This window comes from Aulostomus chinensis, chromosome 8 (genome assembly GCF_037954235.1).
Source record: "Aulostomus chinensis isolate RoL2024-O1b breed Wild chromosome 8, RoL_Achi_v1.0, whole genome shotgun sequence".
NCBI lineage: Eukaryota > Metazoa > Chordata > Actinopteri > Syngnathiformes > Aulostomidae > Aulostomus > Aulostomus chinensis.
In genome coordinates, this window is record NC_141327.1 from 20,692,174 (window position 1) to 20,718,544 (window position 26,371).

At 42.2% G+C, this 26,371-nt stretch overlaps 2 protein-coding genes and 2 long non-coding RNA genes across 5 annotated transcripts in view; 1 reads left to right on the plus strand and 3 right to left on the minus strand.

Moving 5' to 3' along the window:
• Positions 1-704, minus strand: part of LOC147257575 (uncharacterized) — a 2,625-nt gene extending 1,921 nt beyond the window's left edge. The window contains exons 1-2 of the long non-coding RNA XR_015117619.1: positions 487-704; positions 1-65 (exon numbers count right to left, since the gene is read on the minus strand). The exon at positions 1-65 is cut by the window's left edge and continues 97 nt beyond it. This is a non-coding gene — a long non-coding RNA (uncharacterized LOC147257575). The remainder of the gene's footprint in view (positions 66-486) is intronic.
• Positions 1-10,065, plus strand: part of mttp (microsomal triglyceride transfer protein) — a 14,746-nt gene extending 4,681 nt beyond the window's left edge. For both annotated transcript variants that reach the window (XM_086210214.1, XM_086210213.1), the window contains 15 exons: positions 1-82; positions 410-526; positions 615-754; positions 831-981; positions 1,898-2,055; positions 2,185-2,353; positions 3,885-3,992; positions 4,079-4,291; positions 4,383-4,594; positions 4,707-4,804; positions 5,339-5,460; positions 5,576-5,803; positions 6,887-7,011; positions 9,044-9,214; positions 9,317-10,065. The exon at positions 1-82 is cut by the window's left edge and continues 26 nt beyond it. In XM_086210214.1, coding sequence (XP_086066340.1) covers positions 1-82; positions 410-526; positions 615-754; positions 831-981; positions 1,898-2,055; positions 2,185-2,353; positions 3,885-3,992; positions 4,079-4,291; positions 4,383-4,594; positions 4,707-4,804; positions 5,339-5,460; positions 5,576-5,803; positions 6,887-7,011; positions 9,044-9,214; positions 9,317-9,464 — 2,242 coding nt within the window. In that variant the 3' untranslated portion in view covers positions 9,465-10,065. The remainder of the gene's footprint in view (positions 83-409; positions 527-614; positions 755-830; positions 982-1,897; positions 2,056-2,184; positions 2,354-3,884; positions 3,993-4,078; positions 4,292-4,382; positions 4,595-4,706; positions 4,805-5,338; positions 5,461-5,575; positions 5,804-6,886; positions 7,012-9,043; positions 9,215-9,316) is intronic.
• LOC147257576 (uncharacterized) lies at positions 6,870-9,526 on the minus strand. Its single transcript, XR_015117618.1, has 3 exons — positions 8,949-9,526; positions 8,113-8,177; positions 6,870-7,571 (listed from the first exon to the last, which is right to left on the minus strand). It is a non-coding gene; the product is annotated as an uncharacterized LOC147257576 (long non-coding RNA).
• A 2,575-nt stretch (positions 10,066-12,640) lies between the features above and the next one.
• LOC147257577 (uncharacterized protein C4orf54-like) lies at positions 12,641-25,553 on the minus strand. The gene is made up of 2 exons (XM_086211584.1): positions 21,186-25,553; positions 12,641-17,160 (listed from the first exon to the last, which is right to left on the minus strand). Exon 1 carries the CDS (start codon positions 25,488-25,490, stop codon positions 21,210-21,212), a length of 4,281 nt encoding a protein of 1,426 aa, XP_086067710.1. The 5' UTR covers positions 25,491-25,553; the 3' UTR covers positions 12,641-17,160; positions 21,186-21,209.
• Between the last annotated feature and the right edge of the window lie 818 nt (positions 25,554-26,371).

The window sequence follows — 26,371 nt, forward strand, 5'->3', positions numbered from 1 at the left end:
CGATCCCGCTGTCATCAAGAACCTAAAAAGAGGAGTGTCCAGTCTGCTCCAAGTACAGCTCAGCACTGGGAAGGTTATAGAGGTAAATGTCAACATCACGTTTACGTTGTAAAATTTAAAGGAAACGTATTGCAATAACGTGAGAAAAAATAGAATTCATGTTTTTTTTCTGAATTTATAAGATTTTTCATGATTAGAAACAATATTTCTGCTTTTTTTCCTGAATTAATCAGAATTATCTCAATTATTCAGGAAAAACAGATTTTTTTCACAATTGTATCTCACTGTGAAAGAAAAACAGGAAACATCATGAAGAATTATCTCAATAATTCTGAAAAGAGCAACACCACCACCACCCAGGTGAATGCAGTGCAACACATAATATATAATCCAACTTGTGTGGGAACAGAATGACGTGTCTGGAAGGTGCACCGTTGCGTACAAGGCAGCAAATGGTCATGTGACGAGAACCAAGATGCTGGATACCTGCAAGACCGCCGAGACCGGATTCACCACACACAGTCAGGTCAGCCGGTCAGCACCCAGACGAGGCAGCCGTGCGCTACAATATCAGTCTTACTGAACGTCAGTGTGCCTCCTCGTTCCCTCTGCAGGTCTTGGGTGTGACCCGGAAGTCCAGCTCTGTTACAGCGTTCACACTAGAAGACGGTTTCATCCGCTCAGCTGTGGCTGAAGAAACACACACATTGTCTGTTAACGCTCGCAGGACTGCTGCGACTAAAGTTGTGTCCAGGTAAACAGCTTAACAAAGGCTTCATCTGAGGTAATAACACCCCGTGCAGGCTGATTTACATTTTCTTCGTTTCCAGGCAAACCTTCACGTTGGCAGGGACAGGGGCCGGTCCACTGGAGGCAGCTGGGAAAGACGTTGCTGGCGTGGTCAAGTCCATCGATACTAAACTGGCAGCTGTCGGTATCATGGCTGAGAAGGTCAAATCCCAGTGCAAAGGCTGTCCATCGGTTGGTGGTTGCTTCACCTTTACACTTTCCAACACCAAATTTTTACCTTTTGACCTGACACTTAGGCACAAGTATCAAGTTCACGGTGATGTCAATCTTTTATCGTGACACAGGAACAACACACACTGCGGCACCAAATTATCTTTCTCTGAAGATTGTTGTCAGCTTTAGAAGATGTCGTAATCAAGTAAAAGTTTTTTGTTTGTCTTATGATTATCATTATTTATTATTGTACCCATTTATTAACCTTACATATAGATAAACATTAAACATATTAGAACGGCTTCCACACAAAAGTCTGCACATTATCAGATACTTCCTGTTTATTTTCATTTTGGTCTTATTTGCATAATAATTATACATTTTTCTATTGTTTCCGATAATATTGCAGCAATCAAAGTCAGGGAAAGCATTTGGAAGCGTGGTGATGCGTTGGGGTCAAATGATCCGACATTTTATTGAAAAGCCAACATCTCAGATAGGTTGGCTATCCTTGGTGCGTCCCGCTGTGTTCCAGTTATTAATAGCAATAATATTACTCAAGGGGATGATGACAAAACTATGCTAATAAAAGTGAACGTAACTTTATCTTTCCATCTTTTATAACTTCATGCATCTGAGTTCCTTGTATTATGATCCGTGGAGCATTGTAAAATGGTTTTGGATGACCTACTCGCGATTTAATTTTGTCTTCTAATCCTCCACTCCCTTACTAGTACCGAAGCAGGTCTTGCGCAGATAAATGAGGATTCATGGAGACTTTTCAGGAAATGAAGAAAGTAGACTGGATAGAGTCCTCATTACAATGTGATTCCTGATTACGTTGCACTGCAGAGTAGATATTTTTGTACCGTAATCATGGACTGAAGAGGATCATCTGTCTACTAACCAGCTCTCCATGTGCTCTCCCTCGTAGCTTTTTGAACATTGGCAGGCCCAAAAGAAGCAGCTGGAGCCAGAGAGCCTGTCCAAGGCCACGGCTCCTCGCAGCTTCCTGGCTCTCCTCCAGAGCATTAGGAAAGCATCCAAAGATGAAATCCTCAAAGTTTTGAAGAGTGCCAGCAAGACATCTCTGTAAGCCGACTCCTCTTCTTTCCTGCATCTAATTTAGTGCCTCCATCACTGTCATGTCATTGAACTAGTAACCTTTAAATCTGAGGAAGTCCCGAGTTTAACCCAGCATTGTTGAAATTCCTCTCTCAGACCTCAGTTGGTGGATGCTGTGACATCCTCCCAGACCACTGCATCTTTGGATGCCATGCTTGAATTTCTTAACTTCACGGATACCAAAGGTTTGATTCTGCAGGAGAGGTTTCTTTATGCATGCGGATTTGCCTCACATCCCAATGAGAGGATGCTGAAAGCTCTGCTGGTGAGTATCCAGTTGTGTTTGTCAGGGTAGCTAGTGGGTAACAGTTCGCCTCACTCCTCGGCACCCTTAGAGACATGCCGGACATATGCACCTATGGGTTATAGCCTCCATCCCAGCCAGCACACCCATGTGGGAAATGGGGCCAACTGTGCCCTCGGTTTCCAAGGAATCACCAGAGAGGTTAAAACCTTCATGGGCGCCAAAGACTTTAGCTCACTCGGGACCCATGAAGTAGGTATGTTTGCTGTCCTCCTTTCTGGCTGGTATGTCAAGTCCAACATTTAAAAACCCACTCTGGGACAAATGATTGATCAGCCTTTCCACCTAAATCTGTGAGACGTTTTCTCTTTTTATTCCTTCTTTAACCACTCCAGTGCAGCCTAGTGTTTCAGAGGAAACATCCGCTTCCTCGGTCGCCTCTTTTTAACTTGCTCTACTATGAAAAGCATCTATTATACATAGTGCATTTGCCCTGAATCATTTTTTTTTTCATGAGTGCGTGGTGCAGTGGTCAGCACTGCTGCCTTACGCAGAAGAAGGTTGCGGGTTCGAGCCCCGGCTCCAGCACAGGATCTTTCTGTGTGGAGTCTGCATGTTCTCCCTGTGCCTGCCTGGGTTCTCCCCGGGTACTCAGGATTTCTCCCACAGTCCAAAGACATCAAGAGGGGACGAGGCTGATTGATACTCTAAATTGACCGTAGGTGTGACTGTGAGTGTGAATGGTTGTCTGTCTCTATGTGTTGGCCCTGTGATGGACTGGTGACCTGTCCAGGGTGAACCCCACCTCTTGTCTGAAGGCTGCTGGGATAGTCTCCAGCCCCCCCCCCCCCCCCCGCGACCCTTAACAGGATAAGTGGTAGAAAACGGATAGATTGATGGATGGATGGCATTACCTACTGATGTGGAATTAATTGATCAGATGTAAAATATTCTACGACAACAGTCAAGTGCTGGCTAAAGCACTCAAAGATGTCCAGGCTACACATCATATTTTACAGGCCTAAGAAAACAATTTTGATTGAAAATACCCACAAAATTACACTGTAATCATTTTAATGGGTTTTTAATGAAAATAAGAAAAAATATATAAAACAAATTAATATTCCCTCAATTAGAGCAAATCTTATGGTAAATTAATTAAAATAGTTGCCATAAGATTTTTTCCAATACAATACAGCATTAACCAAGCTGTACTGGTTTATATGATATTATGGTATACTGTATGTACTGGTGTACTCTGCTATGGTGTTTACTTTTATGTATTCCCACACTTTATAGGATATTTATGTGATATTTATTCGCAATCTACATATAACAGCAGGACTAAGGACGAGAGTTGCAGATTAGAAATAGTTGTAAATTCTGTGCAGCACGTGTTTCATGCTTTTATTAGAAGTATATTACCACATGCTACAGCTAGTTACTTAAAATTTTAAACCTCTAAATAAACCACGTCTTGTTATTTAAATTCAACTTCAGTTGTAACAAATGTCTTGTGTCGGTTATAAAGAGAAGTTTTTACCTTTTCCAGGATATTTCTCAGGGAAAGATCGGCAGCACTGACATCAAAGAGTCGGTGGTGATCATCATGGGAGCTCTGGTCCACAAGTTGTGCCAGAAAGGAGGCTGTGATTTACCGGTGAGCCTGCAAGCACATGATGTTGGTCACTAAATTGCTGTTTGTATTTAAATTAATGCAAGATATGACTGATTATCTGCTCTCAGGTGGTGGTTGAGGTGAAGAGGAGGATTTTAGAAGGTCCTGACAGCACAAAGGTAGACTCGGAGGTCCAGATGTACCTTCTGGCTCTGAAAAACTCGCTGCTCCCCGAGGCCATTCCCATCTTTACCAAATATGCTGAGTCAGAGGTGGGAGCTTACAGCACCATCGCCCTCACAGCCCTGCAGAGATACGATGTCAGCCTCATGACTGATGAGGTACGCCCGCATGCACGAATCTTCGTCATGATGTGAGGAACGATCTGCTCTAATTAGTGGAACATGTGAAAACAAATGAATGTAATTTCAGGTAAAACGCACCGTGAACAGGGTCTACCACCAGAATCTACGGATTTATGAGAAAAATGTGAGAGCTGCCGCTGCAGATGTCATCTTCAGTAGCAACCCCTCATACATGGAGGTCAAGAATCTTCTGCTGTCTGTTGGAAACCTGCCTCATGAAATGAACAAGTACATGCTGTCTAAGATCCAGGACATCCTCCGCTTCCAGATGCCTGCCAGGTCAGTGCGTGACCAATAGAAATAAGACACATTTAATGAGAAAAAAGAAAAGATTGATCCAGCAGAACATGAGGATCACTGTTAAAATTAGTTTTCATTGCTTTTTTTCCAGCAAAGTTTTAAGGCATGCTATGAAGGACATCATTTCCCACAACTATGATCGCTTTTCCAAAGTCGGGTCATCATCTGCATTCTCAGGATTTATGGCACGTAAGTAATCAAAACACAGGACAAAAAAAGCATATATTTCTGATTCTTTCTGTAAATATTTGTGTTTTTACTTCTTAAATAGTGAGCCCTCTGTACTTAATTACCCTCAAGTGTAGGACTTAATGCGATATAATAGCTGGATGATAGATAGGGAGGGGAATAAGGAAAAAACTTAGATCATGTTGTTGTTAAACATTAATAATTTTAATATTTTTAACAGTTAATATTTAGTTTTTAAAATATTTTTAACTTATTAAAAAAAATCCCTTATTTCTCAAGAACTATTACAAGGACCTTTAAGGCAAATATCAATGATATTTCTTGCACTTTTGGAAATATATGCAGAAATACATTTCATGGTGGTTGCGGATTTGCCTTTGTACATTAATGAATGTGGCCCTGGGGGAGGCCGGCGCTTTAGCGGTGCAGTTGTCGTTCCTCTGTGCTTACAGCAATATGATGTCTAACACTTAAGTGGATGCTATTTGGATTTTTTGACGAACCTGAGTGACTAAAATGATCCACGTCCCACAGAATCTGCTGATGTCACCTCCACATACAGTTTGGACATCCTGTACTCCGGCTCTGGGATCCTGAGGAGAAGCAACATGAATATTTACGGTGCTAGTAATGGAGCAATGCTACATGGACTGCAGGTGAAAACATGCATACAGTGTCTGTCTTTTATATAGATTGTGATTTACAAACAGGAAGTCAGATAAAGAGATGGATCAGATTTGTTAATTTTTGGCTGTTCTCTATGTCACCCAGGTGGCGATCGAGGCTCAGGGCCTGGAGACGTTGATCGCTGCTACACCTGATGAGGGAGAGGGAGACCTGGAGTCGTTCGCTGGAATGTCTGCTCTGCTCTTCGATGTCCAGCTGAGGCCTGTCACCTTCTTCAAGGGTTACAGTGACCTCATGTCCAAAATGTTCTCCATGACAGGGGAACCCATGAATGTAGTGAAGGGTCTCATCCTACTGACTGATCATTCTGAGGTGAACAAGCAGCCATGCAACAATGCAGTTTCATTTTTTTCATCTCATTTCCCAGTGATTTTCTTGTAGGCTGAAAACCATTCAGAGGACTGTCTATGGACTTGTGTGTAAAAGTGCAAATAGGGAAATCTTTCAGCTTAGAGATGTGAGTGTGAAGGGGCCTAAATGATGATGTGGCATTTCAGAAAAGTGATAAAACCTCTTTAAAGTAATGCTTTTTAATTTTACAGTCAGCATTTTTCCCGAATTTTGTTGAGTTGTGTATTTATCACAAATGTTTCCTGTGTTAAAACACAGAGAAACCTTTAAGTTTATTCAAAGCTGAAGCACACTGTGTGTAACCTTATATCTTAAACATCTCATTCATCACACTCATGAAGCTATTTTTAGCAGGATTGTCTTACTAATTGCAGTTTGGTTCCTCACAATTTGCTTCCCCACACACCGTTGGCAGCAGTAGCTTTATAAATAGTATACAATCTAATAGTCACATATCTGTAGTTTCATTTAAAAAGTGAATTTTCGCCCCCAAATTTTTTTTCAAGCTCTCAGATAGATGTATTAAGTAAGTGGCTATGATTTTTCCTTGGTGCATCACTTTTTTTCTGACTCCAGGAGGCAGAAAGAGCCGGCCACGGTTACTTAGCTTGAAGCTATACCGGTAACCATAGCTACAGCAACAAAACAAACAGTAAAAATTCCCAAAGACGTCAGTTAACAAACCTTCAGTGCGTCATCAAGCTTAATCCACATGTTCTTTGTCCAGCTGTAGGTTTATTTTGAGTTATAAATAAACAAAATATAACACTAAGTTTTAAATTCGTAAGATTAAGTGGAATCAATTCGCTAATGCTCGTGCATAGCAGGACCCAACCGGATGGGTCATACTTTGATGTAATGGAGGAGGGAAAAAAAACTTCATTCGCTTATTAATGAATACCCGAGAAGCACGTTTTGGATAAAGTATTGCTTTAACATACATAAAAAGATGGTTAAATCATCAGTGTCGCATAATTGAGGCTGAGATATAAAACTTTATTATGTATTTCTCATTAAATTTGCTTCTGGTCTTTAAACGTCCAGGTCATCCAGCTGCAGTCTGGCCTGAAGGCAAGTGCAGAGTTCCAAGGAGGGTTAGCCATCGACATCTCTGGAGGCATGGAGATCAGTTTGTGGTACAGGGAATCCAAAACCAGCGTCAACAACAGGTACATTCCAGAGACAATACACTTTTCTATCGCTCTCGGCCTTGTTGTTTGTTTTTTTGTGTCCTTTTTAGCCAAACAGTATCAGCAAAGCTTTTCCGTAGTGTTACAAGCTACCCATGAGGATCCCAACCTCAAGTACACCGACCACTGATAATCTCAGCGGGGAATGTTTGTGAAGTACTGTATGTACAGTATGATGTAAGGCACTTGCAGGGCAAAGGCCTCAGTGATAGACAGGCAATTCTCAGAAAATAACCTTTGTGACTAAAAGAGAAGTTGTTTCAGAAGTTCCAGCCATGTCTCAGCACTGCAAATAGATTGGTGTTGATGTTGGAATCATGTGAACTTTAAACGGTCTATAAGTGTTGCCTGATTCATTTGTTCCACCGGCACGCTGGACACGGTCCAGTATTGTGCTTTACACCTATCTCATTTAGGGGATTGTGAGAATATGACGTCAGTTCTGTCTGGCTGTCTATTTTAAAACAGTCAATACACAACAGTAGCTGCTGAAAATGGAGCAGGTCATCATGCTGGTATGTGATATCTTGATGCGGGATCTGGTGATGAAACAGGATTACAGAGCAAAGCATCAGGATTCAAACATTTAAATATGGTGTAACTTATCAGTGCAAGACAGAGCAGTGCATCAAATCCCACTGGTTTGCAGGACTAAATGCATGGTTTCCATAATCGTATTAAAAACTAAATTCCTGGAATACAACATCATGTACTGCTTACTTGCAGAAGTTCTAATGAAGTTTGATACTTTTTCTTGGGTGGGGTTAGATGCAAAAGACACAAGCGTTTTTCATAAGACTATAAGAAAAAACAACAACAACAAAGAGCAGTGCTGTGTTGTTTCCATTTTTTTTTTTTTAATTCCTTCTTCTGTTTGTGGACCACTGTTAAAGGGTGATTGTGTGTGAAGGGGAATGGCAGAGGCAGGTGAATGGATCAACATAGCTGTACCTCGTCCACCCTGATAATAGACTGACAGGCTATCTATAGAAGTAGAACAAACCCCCCTGGCATCTCTGCCAAGGCATGTCTCCACTGGGAAAGTTACGGACGTTAGATTTTCAACCGGCTGCCACACACTTGGATTTGAATCGTCCAGGGAAGTGGTTCCTCCCACGTTGGTGTCTGAGCTTGATCACTAATACCTGGTCACAAACAAGAAACATTACTATGTTACTAACGTTACTATGGCCAGTCTTTTTATTTTTTTTCATTCAAATCTATCATAGGACATCGCTGATGTTTACTGGTGATGCTACAGCGTCACCAGTGACCAGCACCTGTCATAACTGCGTGTTCGGTTAAAGTAAGAACATTGTTTGTTTTTTTTAATGGATGAGTTTCCTGTTTGTTCCTTTAGGCTTGTGATTTATTCTTCAATGAAATAATGTATTTAGACAATAATGTGAGTTACGTCAGAGAAGCAGAGTAATCAGCTGATCTCAATCAACTAGGAGTCTTCAACTGCAGCTACAGGTTGCCGTGGTGACGCTAACTGCTTAGGGGATAAGAATTCAGCTTGAAAGACTGTTTTCGAAGTCAGGCTTTCCACTCAAATGCTTTGAATGGTTTTGAATCAATTTTTATAGTGTGAGAGAGAGGAGATTCTGATGAACACAGTGATATAAAGTGTTTGTTTGTTGTGTCAAAAATTTGGGAGACATGATGAATCAAATACTCATATTTTAAATGTTCCTCCTGAAAACCCTGGTCTCAACTTTTGGTCGATGGGGTGTGAACTGCATGTTAAAAAAAGCCTTATTTTACATAAAAAAGAAAAACATTCAAGAATCATTCCTGAGTCTTTGATCTGCCCAACATTTAATCATGAGGTGCTATGTTTAGCATTTTTCATGTGTTTTATATATATACAGTATATATTTGCAGCGATGTCATGGTTGTTGGAAGTGCCGTACCTGTACCAGCCGTACCGCCGCACCTGTGCTGTTTGCCTCTGATGAAGTTGGATGTCTCGATGTGACAATCGTTTCCGCTTTGTTGTGGTTTCCAGGGGAGCTTTAGTGCTGAAAGGTAATGTTACTGTGGACATGGACTTCATGAGAGCAGGTGCGGAGGTCAGCTTCGAAACAGAAGCCTCTCTTGACTTCATCACCACCGTCCAGTTCTCTGAATATCCCTTCCTGGTGTGCATGCAGATGGATAAATCTACCTTCCCTGTCAGGTACTGCAAAGCCCCCTCCTTCCATTCAATATTCATTACTCTGCAGTGCATTTTTGAGTCAACTGATATGAAGTCTAATGCCCTGTTTTTGTCTTTTTCCAGCGAATACCTGAGCAAGTACGAAAGCCTTTCATCGGGGAAGAGTGTCGTGTTGCGAAAAAGCAGGAAGCTGCTGGTGCCCGGCTCTGAATTCCCACTTCACCAGGAGAACTCCAACATGTGCAAGAAGGTTTTTGACTCCAGCTGGTAACGGAGTTTTCATGAACTTCCAGCAGGGGAATCTTCAGGGCAGGTTATTGTCACTCAGTTAGGATTCAATCGTGTTCAGCGACCAGCACTCAAATCTTGACCTCAGGCAATGAAAGCCTGTTAGAGAGGAAAGTGGCGAATGTTTTTTTTGTTTTTTGTTTTTTAACAACATATGCCATGTTTACATTCCTGTGAGTATTTAAATGATTTTAATTTTGACTTTTTTTTTGTTTGTTTGAAATCCTTGCATTGTGTTTGTATGGATTTCTTTGAACATGTATTTATGATGGGGCACATACAGTGTGAGTATTTTTATTTGGTGGTGAATACCCAGCATGAATAGGACCAGTGTCATTTCCCCTAACGCAGCTGCAGCAAACACATTCATGTAAATATCACTCTGGGCAGCATGAATGAACTTCTTCCATGAATATAAAGGTTCCTTTCTGTTGAAATATGGTGGAATTACATGTGTTTACACCGGAGCGGCGACTGTATGTCACTGTGTCATTGTCCATACACTTACCATAACTTAAGTACCGGAGCAATTACAACAATACATTCCATCCATCCATTTTCTTCCTCTTATCCTGTTAGTGGTCGCGGGGGTGGGGTGGGGGGTGGGGGGTGGGGGGGGCTGGAGCCTAACCCAGAGGCTTTCGGGAAGAGGCGGGGTTCACCCTGGACTGGTCGCCAGAACAATACATTCCATTTTTTATGATCCTGTTGGTAAATTATTCCATTGATCTAAACTTATGTGATTTAAAGTGGAAATTAAATCTACAAAAATGAAACATTTGAGTATATTTTTGTACTGGCTGTAACTGTTCTGTATTTCTGACATTGCTGGGTAAGTTTCAAGACTTTTCAGCCGTTCTAAACTTATTTTCATGGACGCGGTTGAGTTTAATTTGGCTCTGCTGACAATAAATGTGTACCGGAAATCCCAGCTGTCTTGGTTTATGGTTAAAGATGCAACTTGATGATAATATTTTGCCTAAATTTTCATCTACTGCAGGACAAATCCACCACAGATTTATTGTATGTCAAATCTTTTTTTGTTAATTTGACACAATTTACATTATTTTGGAATATGAGCCATGTACGTGTGCATAAATCACAAGACAAGACAAAATGCTGCCGCTTCCGTCGGGTCCTTTTCACATGTGCTTTACTAGTGCGTGTTCAAACAAATTAGCAATTTCTCAGATTACCACAAACTATTTGTCACGCAGTGGGCCTGAGTTGCTAATCCTGCCACACAGTATTATATAAAGGTTTTATTTTGACAACTCTTTGGTAAGCTGCAATATGGCTATTGGCATTTTACCCAGCAGACTTAAGCTAGGATACACCGGCCTTACTGATCTCTATCTCTGCCACACTACTGATGGGATGGTGGCTGGTCGCTTAATTAGATGTCTCAACAACCACTGAATGGATTTCTATGAAATTCCGAGACGAATCCTGAGTGATTGCATACACATTTACACGTTCAAGATCCAAATGTGTCTTTTTTTGCATCCATGTTGACTTTCAACTCTTCATAACCTCAGTGACAGATACAAATCGGACAACAAAATGCTAAACTCTATAAGGATATCATCTCGCCACTTTTCAGATTTCTACCGTTTATCTTGTTTTTTTCAAAAAGGTAAATTTTAAATTGAAGTCACTTGGGGAGAATTTTCATATCTTTTTTTCTTGCATGATAGACCCTAGAAGATGGACCTGACAATTTCAATCAAAAAAAGACTCCAACAACTTCCTCTCAGTCACAGTTTATGACCTTCATTGATAAAATATATCTCTATATGACAAACTTGTCTTCAGTCAGCTCGTGTTGTCCTCATCCAGGCTGAACTTAAGGTTTTTGATCAAACAGCCTCCAAGAGTAGAGTTCTCTCACCCAAGGTCTCTTTGACTGCTATGTTCAACTGAGCTCCCTGCTGCTTATTCCAAATATTCATGCTTCTGGCCACATTTTCAGTTAATGACTAAAGACTGTAGGAAGTGCTACTCAAGTTATGCAGATCCACTGGCAGTGCAGAAGATTGGAGATCCCTGTGTTCCTCAGCTAACAAACACTTCAACGAGCACTGCTTTTCTGTGCAGGTTGTTGGCATGTTGAGTCTATTGATATCTCATAGTTTGTGTGAGAAGACAATGTGTACTGCAGTGGCGTGAATACTACACACACACACACACACACACACGTTGATCCAGGTGAGGAAATAAATTTTGGCTCTGGTTGTGTCACAGCTGTGACATCAGAGCCTCTACTGGCATGCAAATACAACAACTGGGCCTTAATGTTGATTCTTTAAAAAACACTGAGAGCAGCTGGGGGCAAACCAGTGTCTGCTGGTCTTGCTGCATCCATGGAAACCAAGTAAACACAGCAGCAAACTGTCAGGGTAAACTTAAGCCACAGCCCGGGTGATGTTTCACTGTCATCAGAAAGCTAACCTTGCACGCTGGCAAATACCAGATGAGTTCTTCTGCTGGCATAAATCTCTTTGATTCCCTCTGACCCTTACCATTTATCAAGTTGTCATAACCAATGTGTTTAAAATGTTGCAAAAGTCAAACAGGATGGACAAGGATTAATTGTGCGTGCAGACACAAAATATGAAGGCTTAGCTTACAAAAACAGAAAAAAAACCCTACTCAGGATATAAACAATATGGAAAGCAAAATTATAGGAAATTAAAAAAAAATGTTATTTTGATGTTAGCTTTATTTTCATTTACATTCCATTTAATGTAACATTTTTTCCATGAACTTTTTTAGATCGCCAGGTTTTTGCAAATTAACTTATTATATGAAGGGGAAAAATAAATAAATTAAAATATAAAAGAATTTTAGCTTGGTTGAAAACACTTTGGGTTACTACAGTCTTCTTTATTTGCTGACCTTTCTTCATAAATTTTTGGTACCATTGTAACATTATTCTGTGCGGTGATACTCATTAATCGATAGTTACTTCTCTTTGTTTTGAAACTTTTAACATTCCTTAAATGCAAGGCGTACCTTTTCCAGAGGATAACACGAAAAAAAGAAATGAAAGTTATTCACTCAAACATAAATAGACACAAACTGCTTCTGTAGCTTGCATTTTGGATTTATTGCAATGATATGTAGGCTTGTGAGTCTACATGACAATCATTCTTCATATTCATTACTTTCAAGCTTGTAGAGTCAAACACAACATTTTTCCTTTCAACTTATCGCTCTGCTGTCACCCTGACATCTGCCTCAAACACGGTGGACATAAAGCATATACAATGGCATCAATGGACTTCACAGCCAATATGCATTTCATTTAAATACAGTTAGGTTCCAGTTTTCATTCACATTTGCACTTAACTCTAACCATCTCACCTTCTACTAACCCTCTTTACACAAAAGCAAGCGTCGATTCAGTCTCATGTTTCATCCTAAATGTCTCCAGGTTTGTTGAGGGACATCTTGAAGTATGTTTTAAATGACCAGAAACTATTTCAGATGTCGAAATTTTCAAATCACAGGTCCACGTAGTGAACCTGCCATCACACATCCGAGTTTAAAGCTATTCATTGCTGTCAGTGTTCCGATCCATGTACATTAAGTAGGTAATTATTCACAGATAAAAGTCGTACGAGAGACTGAAAATATGCTTGTAGGATAAAAAGGGATTTGTGAGTTTTACAACATCAGACAAGCAAGTTCACTTGAGCATCCATGATGAAGTTCAAAAGGTTTACATACTGTACGCGCTACATAATTAATCTAAATTAAGAAATGTATCAGTGTTTTAATGTCGGCGCTCCTTTGCGCAACTTGCAGCTCAAACACACTTCCAAACCAAACAGAAAATGGAAACATGATGAGGTTTACCACAACGTTTCTATTCCTGGCAAGTAATATTTCTTACAACTAACACTTGATATTTGAAAATGTATGCCAGGTGGTAGCGTATTACAAATTTTTTTTTTTCATTTGAACTAGTTGACTGTTACTTAGAAAAGTATATGTTAAATTTTTAATTGGATATTTCATATTTTTTTCTAAAAATGTCTTAAAAGTAATCTCTTTTCAACTTATTTAATATAATTTATAAATAAATACTTGTTTTATTTGCACTACTCCCAAATGCCTCACAGGCAAATCAATTTAAATAATACGTTTACAAATTTTACGTTACATTTCACCTCAAAGTGCATACATCAAGATCTCAAATCTACTGCACAGACAACAACAAATCTTCCAAATCAATGCATGAAATCATATCATTTAAAATGAAATCAACTCAAAGGGCCAATTTATATAAAGTCTGTCGTCACAGACGCATAGTAACATATTTTACAGAATTAAGGCAAATAGACTGACCAGCAGCTCCAAATTCCTTTAATTTTAGTTTTGAATAGCAGCCTGTAGTCAGATGATTCCTGTATGGGATGTTGGATTATTGATAAACATAATGATTCATGATTCATGTCTTGTTGCATTTTCACAAGGAAACAAGAGATGGGACAGGGGAAAGTAAATAAAACCATAGCTTCATAGCAGAAATGAAAAAAAAAAAAAAAAGCTCGCCTGAATGAGGTCAGTTAATGTGAATTTTTCACAAGCCTCAATTAACACACATTTAAGCTAAAAAGGGGGTTTACACAAGTTAAATGGGCACTACTGTGTTGTAGGGTGCAAAGACACACCCAACACATGTACTGTCTGTGTGCTCCTGTCTACACTGAAGTAACATGACTCCTTGTACCCTAACAGAATGCTGAAATGCCGTGCATAACTCACAACCACAAGCACAGCCACAGTCAGATGCACACACCCACGCGCGCGCACCCACCCACAAACACACCCTAACTCCCATCTCATTACACTAAAGTGTAAAATAAATGAACACCAATGGAAGAGGTTGTCCCCTAAACATCTCAACTCATTAGACCCAACGCTACTGGGGAATTATTGACCTCGGTACACTGCTGAGTCTCAGCTCTGCTCCATCGCAGCAACAAACACACACACACGCACACACACACACACACACACACACACGCACGCTCGCATACACACATCATGTGTTTCTCTTTTCTTCTCAGTCGAACACTCAAGGTGCATGCCCCACAATATAAACATACACCACTTCATACAGTTGTGCAGGTATTAGCAGCATTTTGTGGCTCATGATACAGAGGATGTACATATACTTCAAGTAGAACATGAGCCATCGCTTTGTAAACATTTGGAAATGTTGCGAATGAGGGCACAAGTGTGGGAGGGTTGTGATATGACACAAAGCAATGTCAGGCATCTATGATTTGACTAATAATTACTTTAGCCTGGGACATCTTTGGAATATTTAAATATATATATATATATATACAGGAATTTGAATTCCTCTTCTAACGGCGTTTTACTGTATAAAGAAGGGATGAGGTGATTTTACATGAACCCATAACGTGTCTTTGACATTCACTGCAGACAAATGGTCCCTGTCCTTTAAAAGATAATATGTTTTAATTATTGTGAGTAATTAACTCATATGAATGATAGTGCGCTCATGGGAAACCGGGAATGGGAAAGCCTCTGAGGTGGTAGGACACAGTGAACGCCTGTCAAACTCAGAAAACCGCTCTCTGAGAGGGGGAATTTTTGGAGAGCTCAGAGAAATGGGTTTAACCAAATTATATGTCAGCAACTGCAGTGAAAAATGAAAAATCGACTTACTCCACACCCAAATGAGTCTCTTTATTGTTTATTTCGGCCGAACTCATCAATGCGGCTGATTTTGATATAAAACTATATTTCACATTTTAGCTTGTTTGTCTTTGTAAGTTGCCAGGTGTTTGTGTAGCGTGTGTTGCTAATGTTAGCAATTTGCCAAACTAAATAAATAAATAATAATAATAAATAACGGTTTTAGAAATGTCTTCATTGTTCAGTCACCATACCCATTAAAGCAGGTGATTATTGCATTAAACATACGTTACAGTTTAGCTTATTTGTCTTTGTCAGTTAGCAAGTGTTTGCGTAGCTAATGTAGCTCATGATAGCAATCTGGCTCACTACATTATAATAAACCTCTGCATTGTTCGTTTAGCATATACTCATTAATGCGAGTTACGTTAAGTAGAGCAGTGCTACACAGCTTCATTTGTAAATTTGTCTTTATCATGCGCCATGTTTTTGTGTAGCTAACATAGCTGATACTAATCTGGCTAGCTAATTAATGTTAATTGTCATAGAAATCAGAGGAAATATGAACTGCTTAACTGAATTTCGTTTAAGGATGATGAGGCTGTTCACTACTATTTTTTGTACCCTTACAGCTGATGGTCTCTTTGTTGTTGTTATGGTAACACTATTTACTGAGAACTGGCACCATTTCCAAATGGGACTTTCCCATTTCCCAGCTGCATGAACACACTAATACAGCAAGACTTTGTAACTCTTGCTTCATTTTCAGTCACCTTCTTTAAATAGCATCCTGACTCAGAGGCTTTGATTTATTATGAGAATTAGATACTGGACTCATCGCTGATTGCCATTCATTCAATGAAAGGGACAACTTTTTCTCTTTTTTAGGTTTGCATTTGTATTGTAAAACCCATGAGACACGAATATGCATGCGTCTCTTCCTCTGAGTCCAAGATTTGGCAATCATCCGGAGCCTCCTGTCTGGCACCCTGGTGTAAGCTTTCCCAGTGAGGTTGAGTGTGATACTCTTGATAATTGAAACACACTATCAAGAGTGGAAAGCACCGACATGGTCTGCCAGTCCGCTGGCACTTTCCCTGACCTCACTGGCACTTTGAAGAAGCATGCTGCTAAAGTCAACCCCACAAAGACCAGTGCCCTCTGACTCCCAGGGATAGAGATGGACCACGGCCAGACGGCTCTGCCTTCTCTATAAATGATGTGTCAGGTCGGCTAAGTTCCTCTAAACCTTCTTTACCCTTGCTGAGAACAGCCTACAACCCTGATTACTCATTTTACACCAGTGTATTCTTTGTTTGCTGCCACCACAAGTGCAAGTCTGGGATGTATCAGGCTGTCTTGATACACCCATGCTCAGAATTTGTCCACAAGTAGGAAACCCCTGATGAAATCAAATGTGTTTAAATCAAATTTCATCTTTGGGGTTCATTATCTGGAACATGCTTAAACTTGTCACAGACATAATGTCAGCAAACAAATATGTCTCCCTAAAGTTTACAGATGTTTTGCGAACATGGTCATACCAAACTAAGAACAGGCTTTAGCATTTCCCTAAAAACACTGAATTGAGGAAATGCGCATTTTATTGCAGTCAGCTGTTTATTGGTTTTGGGTTTTACGCGGCCTTGCTTTAAAATAAAAGGGAACGATATTTAAAAGTGTGTCGTGGCTGATAATGACTAACGCTGTAATCGAAAACCCGCCTGGATCCCTTGTGAACAGACGTGTTGCAATGAGAGTAAAGGAAAGTTTAAGAAAGCGTCGTAGCAGAGCTTCAGCCAGCAAATGTGGCAACATGCATTTACCCTACAAAGTGCTGCAATGCATAGAGAATACGGTTGTTTCTGTTTAAGGATAAACAACACTACACAGTGGGGGTTGAGGTGCTGGAAGAACTCTGGGAGGATAGAGCGAACGGTGGACGTTGCAGGGATGAAAACTGCACTTACAGTCAACGATGGCAGATTTCTCTGTGAGGATGTCTGGAGGAGAAGCAGAAGAAGAAGAAATGCATTCAATGACCGACACGATAAAGTTATCCATGCAAAATCCAAATATGGATCCATAGCCGATCATTTAATTCTGTTGATGCGCATATATTGTACCGTCTCATAATGACCGTAGCCCCCTGAAATAAATCAAAACAATAAAGAAAGCATTCTGAGAAGAAATGATATAAGATCATATTGAGATGAAGCTTTGCATCCCCTTGCCCCCCCAGGGATTTTCAGTTAGAGTTCCTGGTTCTGAACCAGCTGGCTAGATTCACTGGGGGAGGGTGGGTTGGAGGTGATGCTACTAGATTTGTTTATGTAGGAAGCAGGCACTGCTGTCCACCTCCGCCTCCCTGTTTAGGAAAAAGCAGAGGGGGAGGGGGCTATAAAAAGTTGACCCCATCTCAGCCCTGTAGTCTCGCCTCTGAGCAGCAGCAGCAGCATCTGATCTCTGCGAGCAGCTGTCCTCTCCCTGCATCAGCACAACAAATACTTTGCATTGACCTGACCTTTTCCGCCTGCATCACTATCCCAGCCGCGTGCCTCCGCCCCCAACACCCCCATTGCCACCGCCACCATCAGCTACACACCCCATGTTCCACTTCACACCACTACTAAACCCCCTGCAAGGCCCCTGCCTGGCACACACCCGCAGATATGACTCCCTCATGCTCATGTATTATTACTGTGACACCTAAGCAGACACTGGAACTCTGCGACCGGCTCTGAGTGTGTATTACTCTTAAAAGTTTCTCTGTTTCTGTAACTGTGTTTCATGCAGTACTATCAAACTTGATTTTTTGTTTTTAATTCAGTAGCCTGATTTCTGTGGTTTTGGTTGCCAACTTTTTGTGACTTTGGATTGTTGATTTATACACTCTATAATTCCTCAGCTATATGTCTTACAGTAGTAGAGTGAATTTTGGACATGCCAAATCATATCTTTTACATGTTCTAATGATTTTGTGACACAAACTCGATCACATTTTAATGCTTTATTAGGGTGATGGCAGACTGCGACTGCCATCTACATCAGTTTTGTGAAAAAGCTGAAGGCAGCACCACCTCCTTTCATGTGTCCACTGGAGGTTGTTAGCGGTATTACACAAAAACTGCAGTATAAGGCTGATTTCCACAACCACTGGAAGGTTGGACCAAGAAAAAATTGTGGTAGATTTGTCATAGCACCACCTAGTGGCAACTGTTGTAACTGGACTTTGATGATGATTGTCGTGATCCTTGTCTCATGCCATCCATCCATCCATTTTCTTCCGCTTATCCTGTTAAGGGTTGCGGGGGGTGGGGTGGGGGGGGGCAGTGGCTTTCGGGCAAGAGGCGAGGTTCACCCAGGACAGGTCGCCAGTCCATTGCAGGGCCAACACAAAGAGACAGACAACCATTCACACTCACACTCACACCTACGGTCAATTTAGAGTATCAATCAGCCTCATCCCCTCTTGGGAGGAAGTTGGAGTACCAGAGAGAACCCACACAGGAACAGGGAGAACATGCAGACTCCACACAGAAAGATCCTGTGCTGGAGCTGGGACTCGAACCCTGAACCTTCTTGCTGTGAGGTGACAGTGCTGACCACCGCACCACCATGCCACCTCCTTGTCTCGTGCTCCTCTTTTATTTTGTAGTTAGTATCCTGTCTTCCTGTGCTCCCTCTCCTGATTACCTCATGTGTCTCACATGTGTTCATTGCGCTAAGCGTGTTTCGTTTCCCCCTGTGTATTTAACATCTGTGTTTCCCTTGTCTCTTGTCGGAGCATTATTTGATTTTGTCACGAGGTTTTCCTCTGTCCTTGTCATATTCCATGGTTCATCATGTTCCCAGCACCTCTGTGTTTTCCTCCGTAAGTTTAGTTTTCAGTCTTGTTTTTTCACTCGTATTTGTTGTACCTTTTCTTGACCAGGGCTTGGGCCTGTTGACCCCTTCAGATAGGTACTTTGTTTTTTTTCCCCCCCTTCTTTTTGTACTTGAGATCCTTGTGTTGTTACTTTGCTTTTTCGTATTAAATACTTTTCGTTGAATTCCTCCCGTCTGCCTTTGGGTCCTGTTCTCCTCACACACCATGACACAGTCCACCAGATGTACAATGTGTTGTCTTCACGGGATGTACAGCAACATAATGTATCATGAGAGTGTGTTCTGTAGTGCCATCTAGTGCATGTTGAGTGATCTGGGCACCACAGTACACACATTATTTCACTCCTTCCCCTCTCTCTCACTCTAACAGCCACAGTGTGACAGTCATGGAGTGTAATGATCCAAATGATCGCTGCTTGCCGATTTATTTGCCTCAGCACAAAAGTGCCACAGGCCAAAAACGTGCCTCGCTTGAGGTAGGGGTTCCCTCAGTGTTTCCAGATCATGAAACGTTCTTTCGCACAAGAAGAGCTTAGAATGATGCACCTTCCCAGTACTTGTCTGTGGTTTGGTGCTTAACCAGTTCCAACTTTAAATAGCCATAAAAACGCACAGATCTTCTTTATTTTGGCCGTGCTGGTCAAACATCCACCAACTTTGTCTCGAAGATCTGTGTGCGTACTATTTTGTTTACACTTGACTTTACACACAAATGCGTTCTTACACGTAACAGGATTTATTTAGCCTCACGGTCAGGAAGCAAAGCCAGACGGTTATTTGTGACCCCCCTCCCCTGACAATTTTGTGTCTGTTAACTACAGATTGTCTTGCCTTTAATTCATTTTAGACATTTTGGCACAGTAAGGAAAACAGAGTGCTAATATTATATAATTGTTTTTCCATGACTAGTTATTTGTGGGTTTTGGGTTTTTTTTTTGCTTCTCTCGTAATTAATTCATCTCTCAAAAGAACTTTCATCATGGTTTTGCTCTCAGCGTGCAGATCTCAATGTGCCACGTACACACAGTACAGTTGATACAAGATTTTGAGTCAGAATGTTCCCAAAGCAGCAGCTTAGCTGGGCTGCTTCAGCTGTGACATGCCATGTTAATAGACATGCAGTAGCTTCATGACAGGTAACCTGACCCCTCGCGGCTCTGGCGGGGCATGCTGGGAGATTGGATTTTCAACCAGGGCTCAGAGCAGGTTGGTTGAGCTCCCTTTTCTCTGCATTACACATCGTCGGGCTATTTTCATAGTGTGAGACAAGTTTGTTTACATGGTTTATTCCCAGGGTTAGAAGTCACAGGAAACTATTCCAGCCGTGACACCTCACATCAAGTTATTCTAATCAGTCTTATAAATGCTTTAGTTCCTCGGATAATGTTACACTTCATTATTGAGTCCATTCCTTGTTCGTTACATGTCACTGGAATTTCTCCATGCTGAACGAGTTGGAGCAATCCTGATTTGACACAGTTTAGATGTCAAATATGTCTTCAAATAATCCTTAAACTGAGTAAAAAGGCTTAGGCTTAGGATTGTTAAAAAGTGAGTTGACTCATAAAACAGTTTCTCCATTAACGAAGTGTAGATGCTATTACTTAGCTTTTCAGATGAATGATGCACGCTCAAAGGCAGGCGTAGTTGTAGTGAGGACAACAACAACAACAGGGTGCGTTCTTCACCTCAATCACTCAGGCTCATTCAGATCTAACCACTAGCCAATCTAACCAATAAGAGCATTATTTCATTGGTTGCTTTAGCATCTTCTCAGTATATTTCAGACCCTCCGGTCTAATATGTTCCTGGTTGCAACTTTTTTGCCATTCCACAATCCAGGCTGAGGACCAAGGACCTCTGTTATGGACCCCATTCCCTGGACCGGCCTCCCTGAGGGGACCATGCTGTTGAGCCCCTTATCGTGTTTTAAATCCCTGTTAAAATCCCTGTGTTTGGGCTCTTAATGTTCTACTACTTTAATTTATCATTTTATATGTACAGCTTTTCATGCGCATATTACCATCAAATACATTTTTTTTACCTTTTTTAAGTTTTCAGTATTAGTTTTGTCTTGTAAAGATACTTTTCAATATGATTTTCATTAGCAGTGGTAGACGTATTGTGTAGCGTAACTTACTTGTGCACTGAGATGTTGTCTTGGTCACCGATGCTCCACTACAAAACTCATAGTTGTTCCATCGAAGGAGGGAGGGGCGATTATTCTTGGACCTTGTTGCGTTGTGATGCTGATGATGGGCTTCCTGTCGGAGCTTGCTGCAGTTCCTCTGGTGCTCACATGTCCCAAACTCACAGGTAGCTGCAGGGATCTGTGTGGAGTCTCTCCTGTTGCACTGTAGTAGGTGGTCTCGGCACCTGCCGCATTAGAACTACTGGCGCTTTTTATCTTTTCCCCTCCTGCCTCTTCAGAGTGACACGGTGACTGGGGCAACAACGCCTGTGCTGGCAGAGTGGGTGAGGGGATGAAGCCCGGGTAGATCATGTAGGTGGGTGCGTATGCTCCTGGATTCAGAGCCAGAGGGGGTAAGGAGAGAGGCACAGGTGTGACTGGTGCCACAGGTGAATGGGGGACATCCACATACTGACCTGTCTCAGGGTCAAACAGTCTCTTGGTGGTGGCTTGTATAGGAGTGTCCACCAGATAATAGTGTCCTGTTGTGGGGTCCAAAAGCATTTTGCGTTGCGTTTGTGGGACTGTCTCTCCAGACGAAGGTGTAGGCGACACAGTAGTGACGGATGGGGAGAAACACAACACCTGCTGGGTTTGTGCTGCCGGGTGATGATAGACACTTGAAGCCGGGTACTCAACGATTAATGGAGACTTTTTCTGCTCGGAAATAATATTTGAATTCACCTCCCTGGCAACAGGCTCTGGAGGCAACAGCTTAATTTCATTCGTATACCCTGGTATGGTTAAATAGTTCTCAGCGTCTGAGCTGGCTTGTGTGACAGTACTGGGATTGACTTTGACCTGCTCATGTTTTGGAGGCTCTATTTTCACAGAGAGAGGAGCCGCTGGCGTCTTGGAGCTTTTCATCGTCGATGAGAGTGTAGAACTTTGGGGAGCAGGGTTAGAAACTGAGCTGATGCTCACAAGTGACTTATTTCCAAAATGAAGGACACTTTTGTTGCTGAAAGTTTTGCTTTGCTGTGGTTGTGTTTTAAAAGTGTCGTCATTACTATAAGGGACTTGTATAATTTTCAGAGATCCTTTAACCTCTGGGGGTTTTCCTGCGTCTGTGGTAGTGTCTGTTTGCCTCCCTGCTCCTGCTCCTGCTCCTGCTCCTGCTCCTGCTCCTGCTCCTGCTCCTGCTCCTGGTGCTGCTGCTGCTGCTACTGTTTCCAGCTCTTCTGCTCCCTGCTCCTCACTGGCTATGAGTGAAAGAACATGGCTGTCTGTGATGGGTCGTGGAGCTTGAGCTTTGCGCTTCCATTCATTTCTATCAAAAACATAAAGCTGCTCCATTGTTTTTACTGCAGCTTTCAGTTTCTCTAATGCAGCTTGTTTGGGTATTGTAGGTTCAAATCTCCTCTCAGTGCTTTCACCTGGAAACTTCTCCTGCCTGTGTTTTAACAGCTTCTCACTATTTGTTTCTGACTGGTCGAGGTTGAGCTGCTTGGCTACAACAGGCATCGCTCTGCTAGTGATCAAATGTGAAGGTGTATTTTCAGATTGAACTTCTGCCTCTGCTTGTTTGTGCGATGCCTCATTCAGCGCTGGTTTAACATTGGTTTTAACAGAATGGCATTTAATCACAATAGGAGAAGGTAATAAATGTTTAACAGGCTCTTTTTTGGATTTCTCATCAAGTTTATCAGCTGTTGTTAAAGAGGCGCCGGAACATTTACTATTATCCAAAGACACAAATCGATATGAGCTTTTTACTAATTTACGAACATCTCTGACGTGATAAATTGGTGTTTGAAACTTGCATTTGTTGTCTCTTATATCTCTGACTGTAAAAGTTGGGATCTTATCTGATGTAGAGAAAATCTGACATTTGGCCTCACCTGCTGTCCTAAACGTATTAACAGTATTGTAACTTATTTTAGGAGTCAACAGGTTGGCAATATTCAGAGTGCAGCCTTTATTTTCTTTCACACTTCTCAGGCATATTTTTATCTCAGGTGTTTTACGTCCCCTCTCAGTTTCTTCTTTGCCTACTGTGTTTTCGTTGTTGCCTGTTTTGAACTCTTTTTCACACGCCTGCGGGCCAGCAGGTGCGTCTGTGGCAGGTGTTCGACCCGACTGATCTGTAACTTCCTTCTCTTTGGAGAGACGCTGGCAGCTTGGGACAAATAGGAGTTTTGTCAACATGCTGCTGGTGTCTAGTTCTTGTTTTGTTGCGGTTTGCTTTGTGGTTTGCGTGTCAGTCACAGGTTCTGGCTCATCTTCTTTCCATGAATTAAATGCACTATTTTGACTGTGGCTGAGCTGTGATTTTGGACAGTCTAAAGGTTCCATCTTCTCTTGATGCCCCTTCTCTGACACATCAGGTTCTTTGTGCTCCTCTGCAGGCTCACAGGAACTGGGCCTGCTGTCCTCCGGAGGTTGATCGTCCCCGGAGTTACCTGTGAAGCCGGAGCCTGATTCTGAGCTTTGTCTCTGCAAGCCTCTTCCCACACTCCTGTCTCTCATCCCCTCCTGATCTTTCAGTGGAAGGGAATGTGTTGGGTGTGTATCGCAGATCTCACCTCTCTCCATCTTACGCTCCTGTTCAAACTGCATCTTTTTGGAAATCACATTTTTCAGTAGACTCGATGCAAAGATGGCCCTCTTGTGTGTATCCCCCATGCTGTCAGTGTTATGGTACTGCATCTCACACCCCGACCTGGTCACCACAGCACCCGTGACTTCATTGCACCGTGTGTTTCTGGAGCTTTTTGGACGTCTCGCCCCTGCAGGTGCTTCCACATTACAGCGGAAATTCAGCGTGACGCCGCGCTGCTTTGGATGAGCGTCTCTCGCCTCTGCTTTTTTGATAGAAGACGATGTCTGTTGAGAAATTGGTCTCTTATTCATCGCGGATGATTTAGTTTGTTGAGTTTTGGCGACGGCGATAGATTTGCCGTGTCTTTTATTGTCCAAACTCTTATTCATTTCCAATGTTGCGCTGGAGGTCTGATGAGCAATAACGCTGCGCTCCCTCCCTCGCGATATGTTTCCGTAATTCAAATCCACAAAGGTGGACCACTTGTTCAGCCCATATTCCGACATAGATGACTCACTAGAGGTTCGAAGATTAATGGCATCGAAGTATGGACCTGCCAAGCTACGGAAAGACTTGGCGGTTAAATTACGCACTTCCTTATCTGCGTCATCCAGCTCGCTGATGGAGCTGGAAGCTCCACTGGAATATTCATTAATATCTTTTCGTCTTAATTTGGTAGCGAGGTGCTGACGGCCCGGGGCAGGGATGAAATACTGGGCTCTATCACGCAGGGGGGGCGCTCTGGCGCCAGAGCTCACAAAAGAGATGTGGTCTCGGTCTTCAAAGTGTTTTGCGTGTCCACCGTTGTCCAGTTTATTAACAGACTCCTTCGCCGCCCTGGAGGAACTTTTAATTGATAGATGAATTTTGCCCACGTTTGCGTCTCCGCTTTGGTTTTTGCACACGCTCTCATCTGAGCTGGCGCACTTGTCCGAGTCGCAAAGATCGCTCTCATCCTGCTCGGTGCTGACAACTGCTCCACCAAGATTAGATTGCACATTCGCCTGGCTCCTGCCCTCCAGTATCAGAGTCCCCTCTTGTGTTTCGTCGCTTTCAAACGAGGCGTAATCCACAAATGAATAAACCAGGTTGTCATCCTCAAAATCCCAACTGGTCCCTCTCCCTAGGTCGTAGTCTACATCGTGGTCGAGCTCAGTCAGCTGGATTTCGTGCGTGGTGATATAGTGTGACTCGTCCTCCGCGGTGTCGGAGCCGCAGTGGTCGGACAGCACCGCGCTGGCACCGTCATCCGACTCCTCTCTGCTGTTCAGATACATGTCGGTGTACCGGAGCTCATCGCTCTCGCTGCAGTCGCTCGGGTCGAGCTCCGCCTGCCGCTGCTTCTCATTCTCCTGATCGCTGCTGGAAAATTCAGGCAAAGTTTGTACGGGACGCTCACCCGAAACCAGGCCGAAGCCGGTGACCCGCTTGTCCTCTGGTTGCTCTCCAACCGCGTCCTCTGAGATGATGTCTCCCCGGGCGTCCTGCTCCCCCTGCCTCGCACCGTCACATTTGATAACAGACAACTGGTTCCCCTCGCCGGTGAAAGTCACTTTCACCGTTTTGGCGCCGTCCGGTCTCATGTCCAGATCCACATAGTTGGACTCATCGGTTTTTGTCAATACGTGTCCCTGATCCTTGTCCTCTGGGAGCAGCTTCCTGTAAAGTCCGGTGTCATCTCGGTAAGTGAGAGTTTCCTCCGCTGCTTCCATTTAGTCCGGTCTTACCGTCAGGTGGTCCTCGTTTGCGATGTTATCCTGACACAGGACGGAAAACTCTGCAGGCCGGAGGGACTGAGGACCGAGGGCCAGGAGAGAGGGAGAGAGAGAGCGAGAGAGAGAGAGCGAGAGAGAGAGAGAGAGAGAGATGGGGGGGGGGGGGTCCAAAGAAAATCCCATGACGATCTCCCTCTAATGAAGTCTCTCAATATCTCTCGTATTTTTTTTTTTTATTATTTTTTGTAATCTGAAACTCCACCAAAAATTCCGCTCATTTCCCGGAGGAACAACACATATAAGAGTCAGTTAAATTAACTTTAAGTGAATTGTACATTTAAAAAAAAAATTAATGATATATGTTGGTTATTAGATTTATTATCAGCAAAACGTGACGTATTTTTGTAGGCCAACCCGGAAGTTAGCATAGATACATCTAGTGAAAACAAATAGGAATCTCTCATTGGATTTTTGATCACTGCAGAAAAATAAATTGGGCGGTGAACAAAATGTGACATTTTCATATTTTGCTCGGCATGAAAATCCTCGCAAATAAATGTCACTTTTGTGATTTTTGAAGGAACAAGTCAGCTGTAAGAAGTGCAATGCTGATGTAATGCTAAGAACAAAGGCGTAACCTTAATGTCAACCCTCTCGGTCCCACTCGTAGGTGGTCAAACTGTAGCTGTGCTCAGTGGAGGTTTGCAACACATTACCAGCTTAATTCATCTGAGCTGTAATTAACAATAGCTGCAGATAAGCAGCATTCAAAATGTCAAGTGCATTTTAAAGTAGCGTCAAATGGAAATGTTCAAGTACATTAACATAGTCCTTTTGATGAACTTCAGCTTTTTTCTTGGCTTGCACATAATATTAGT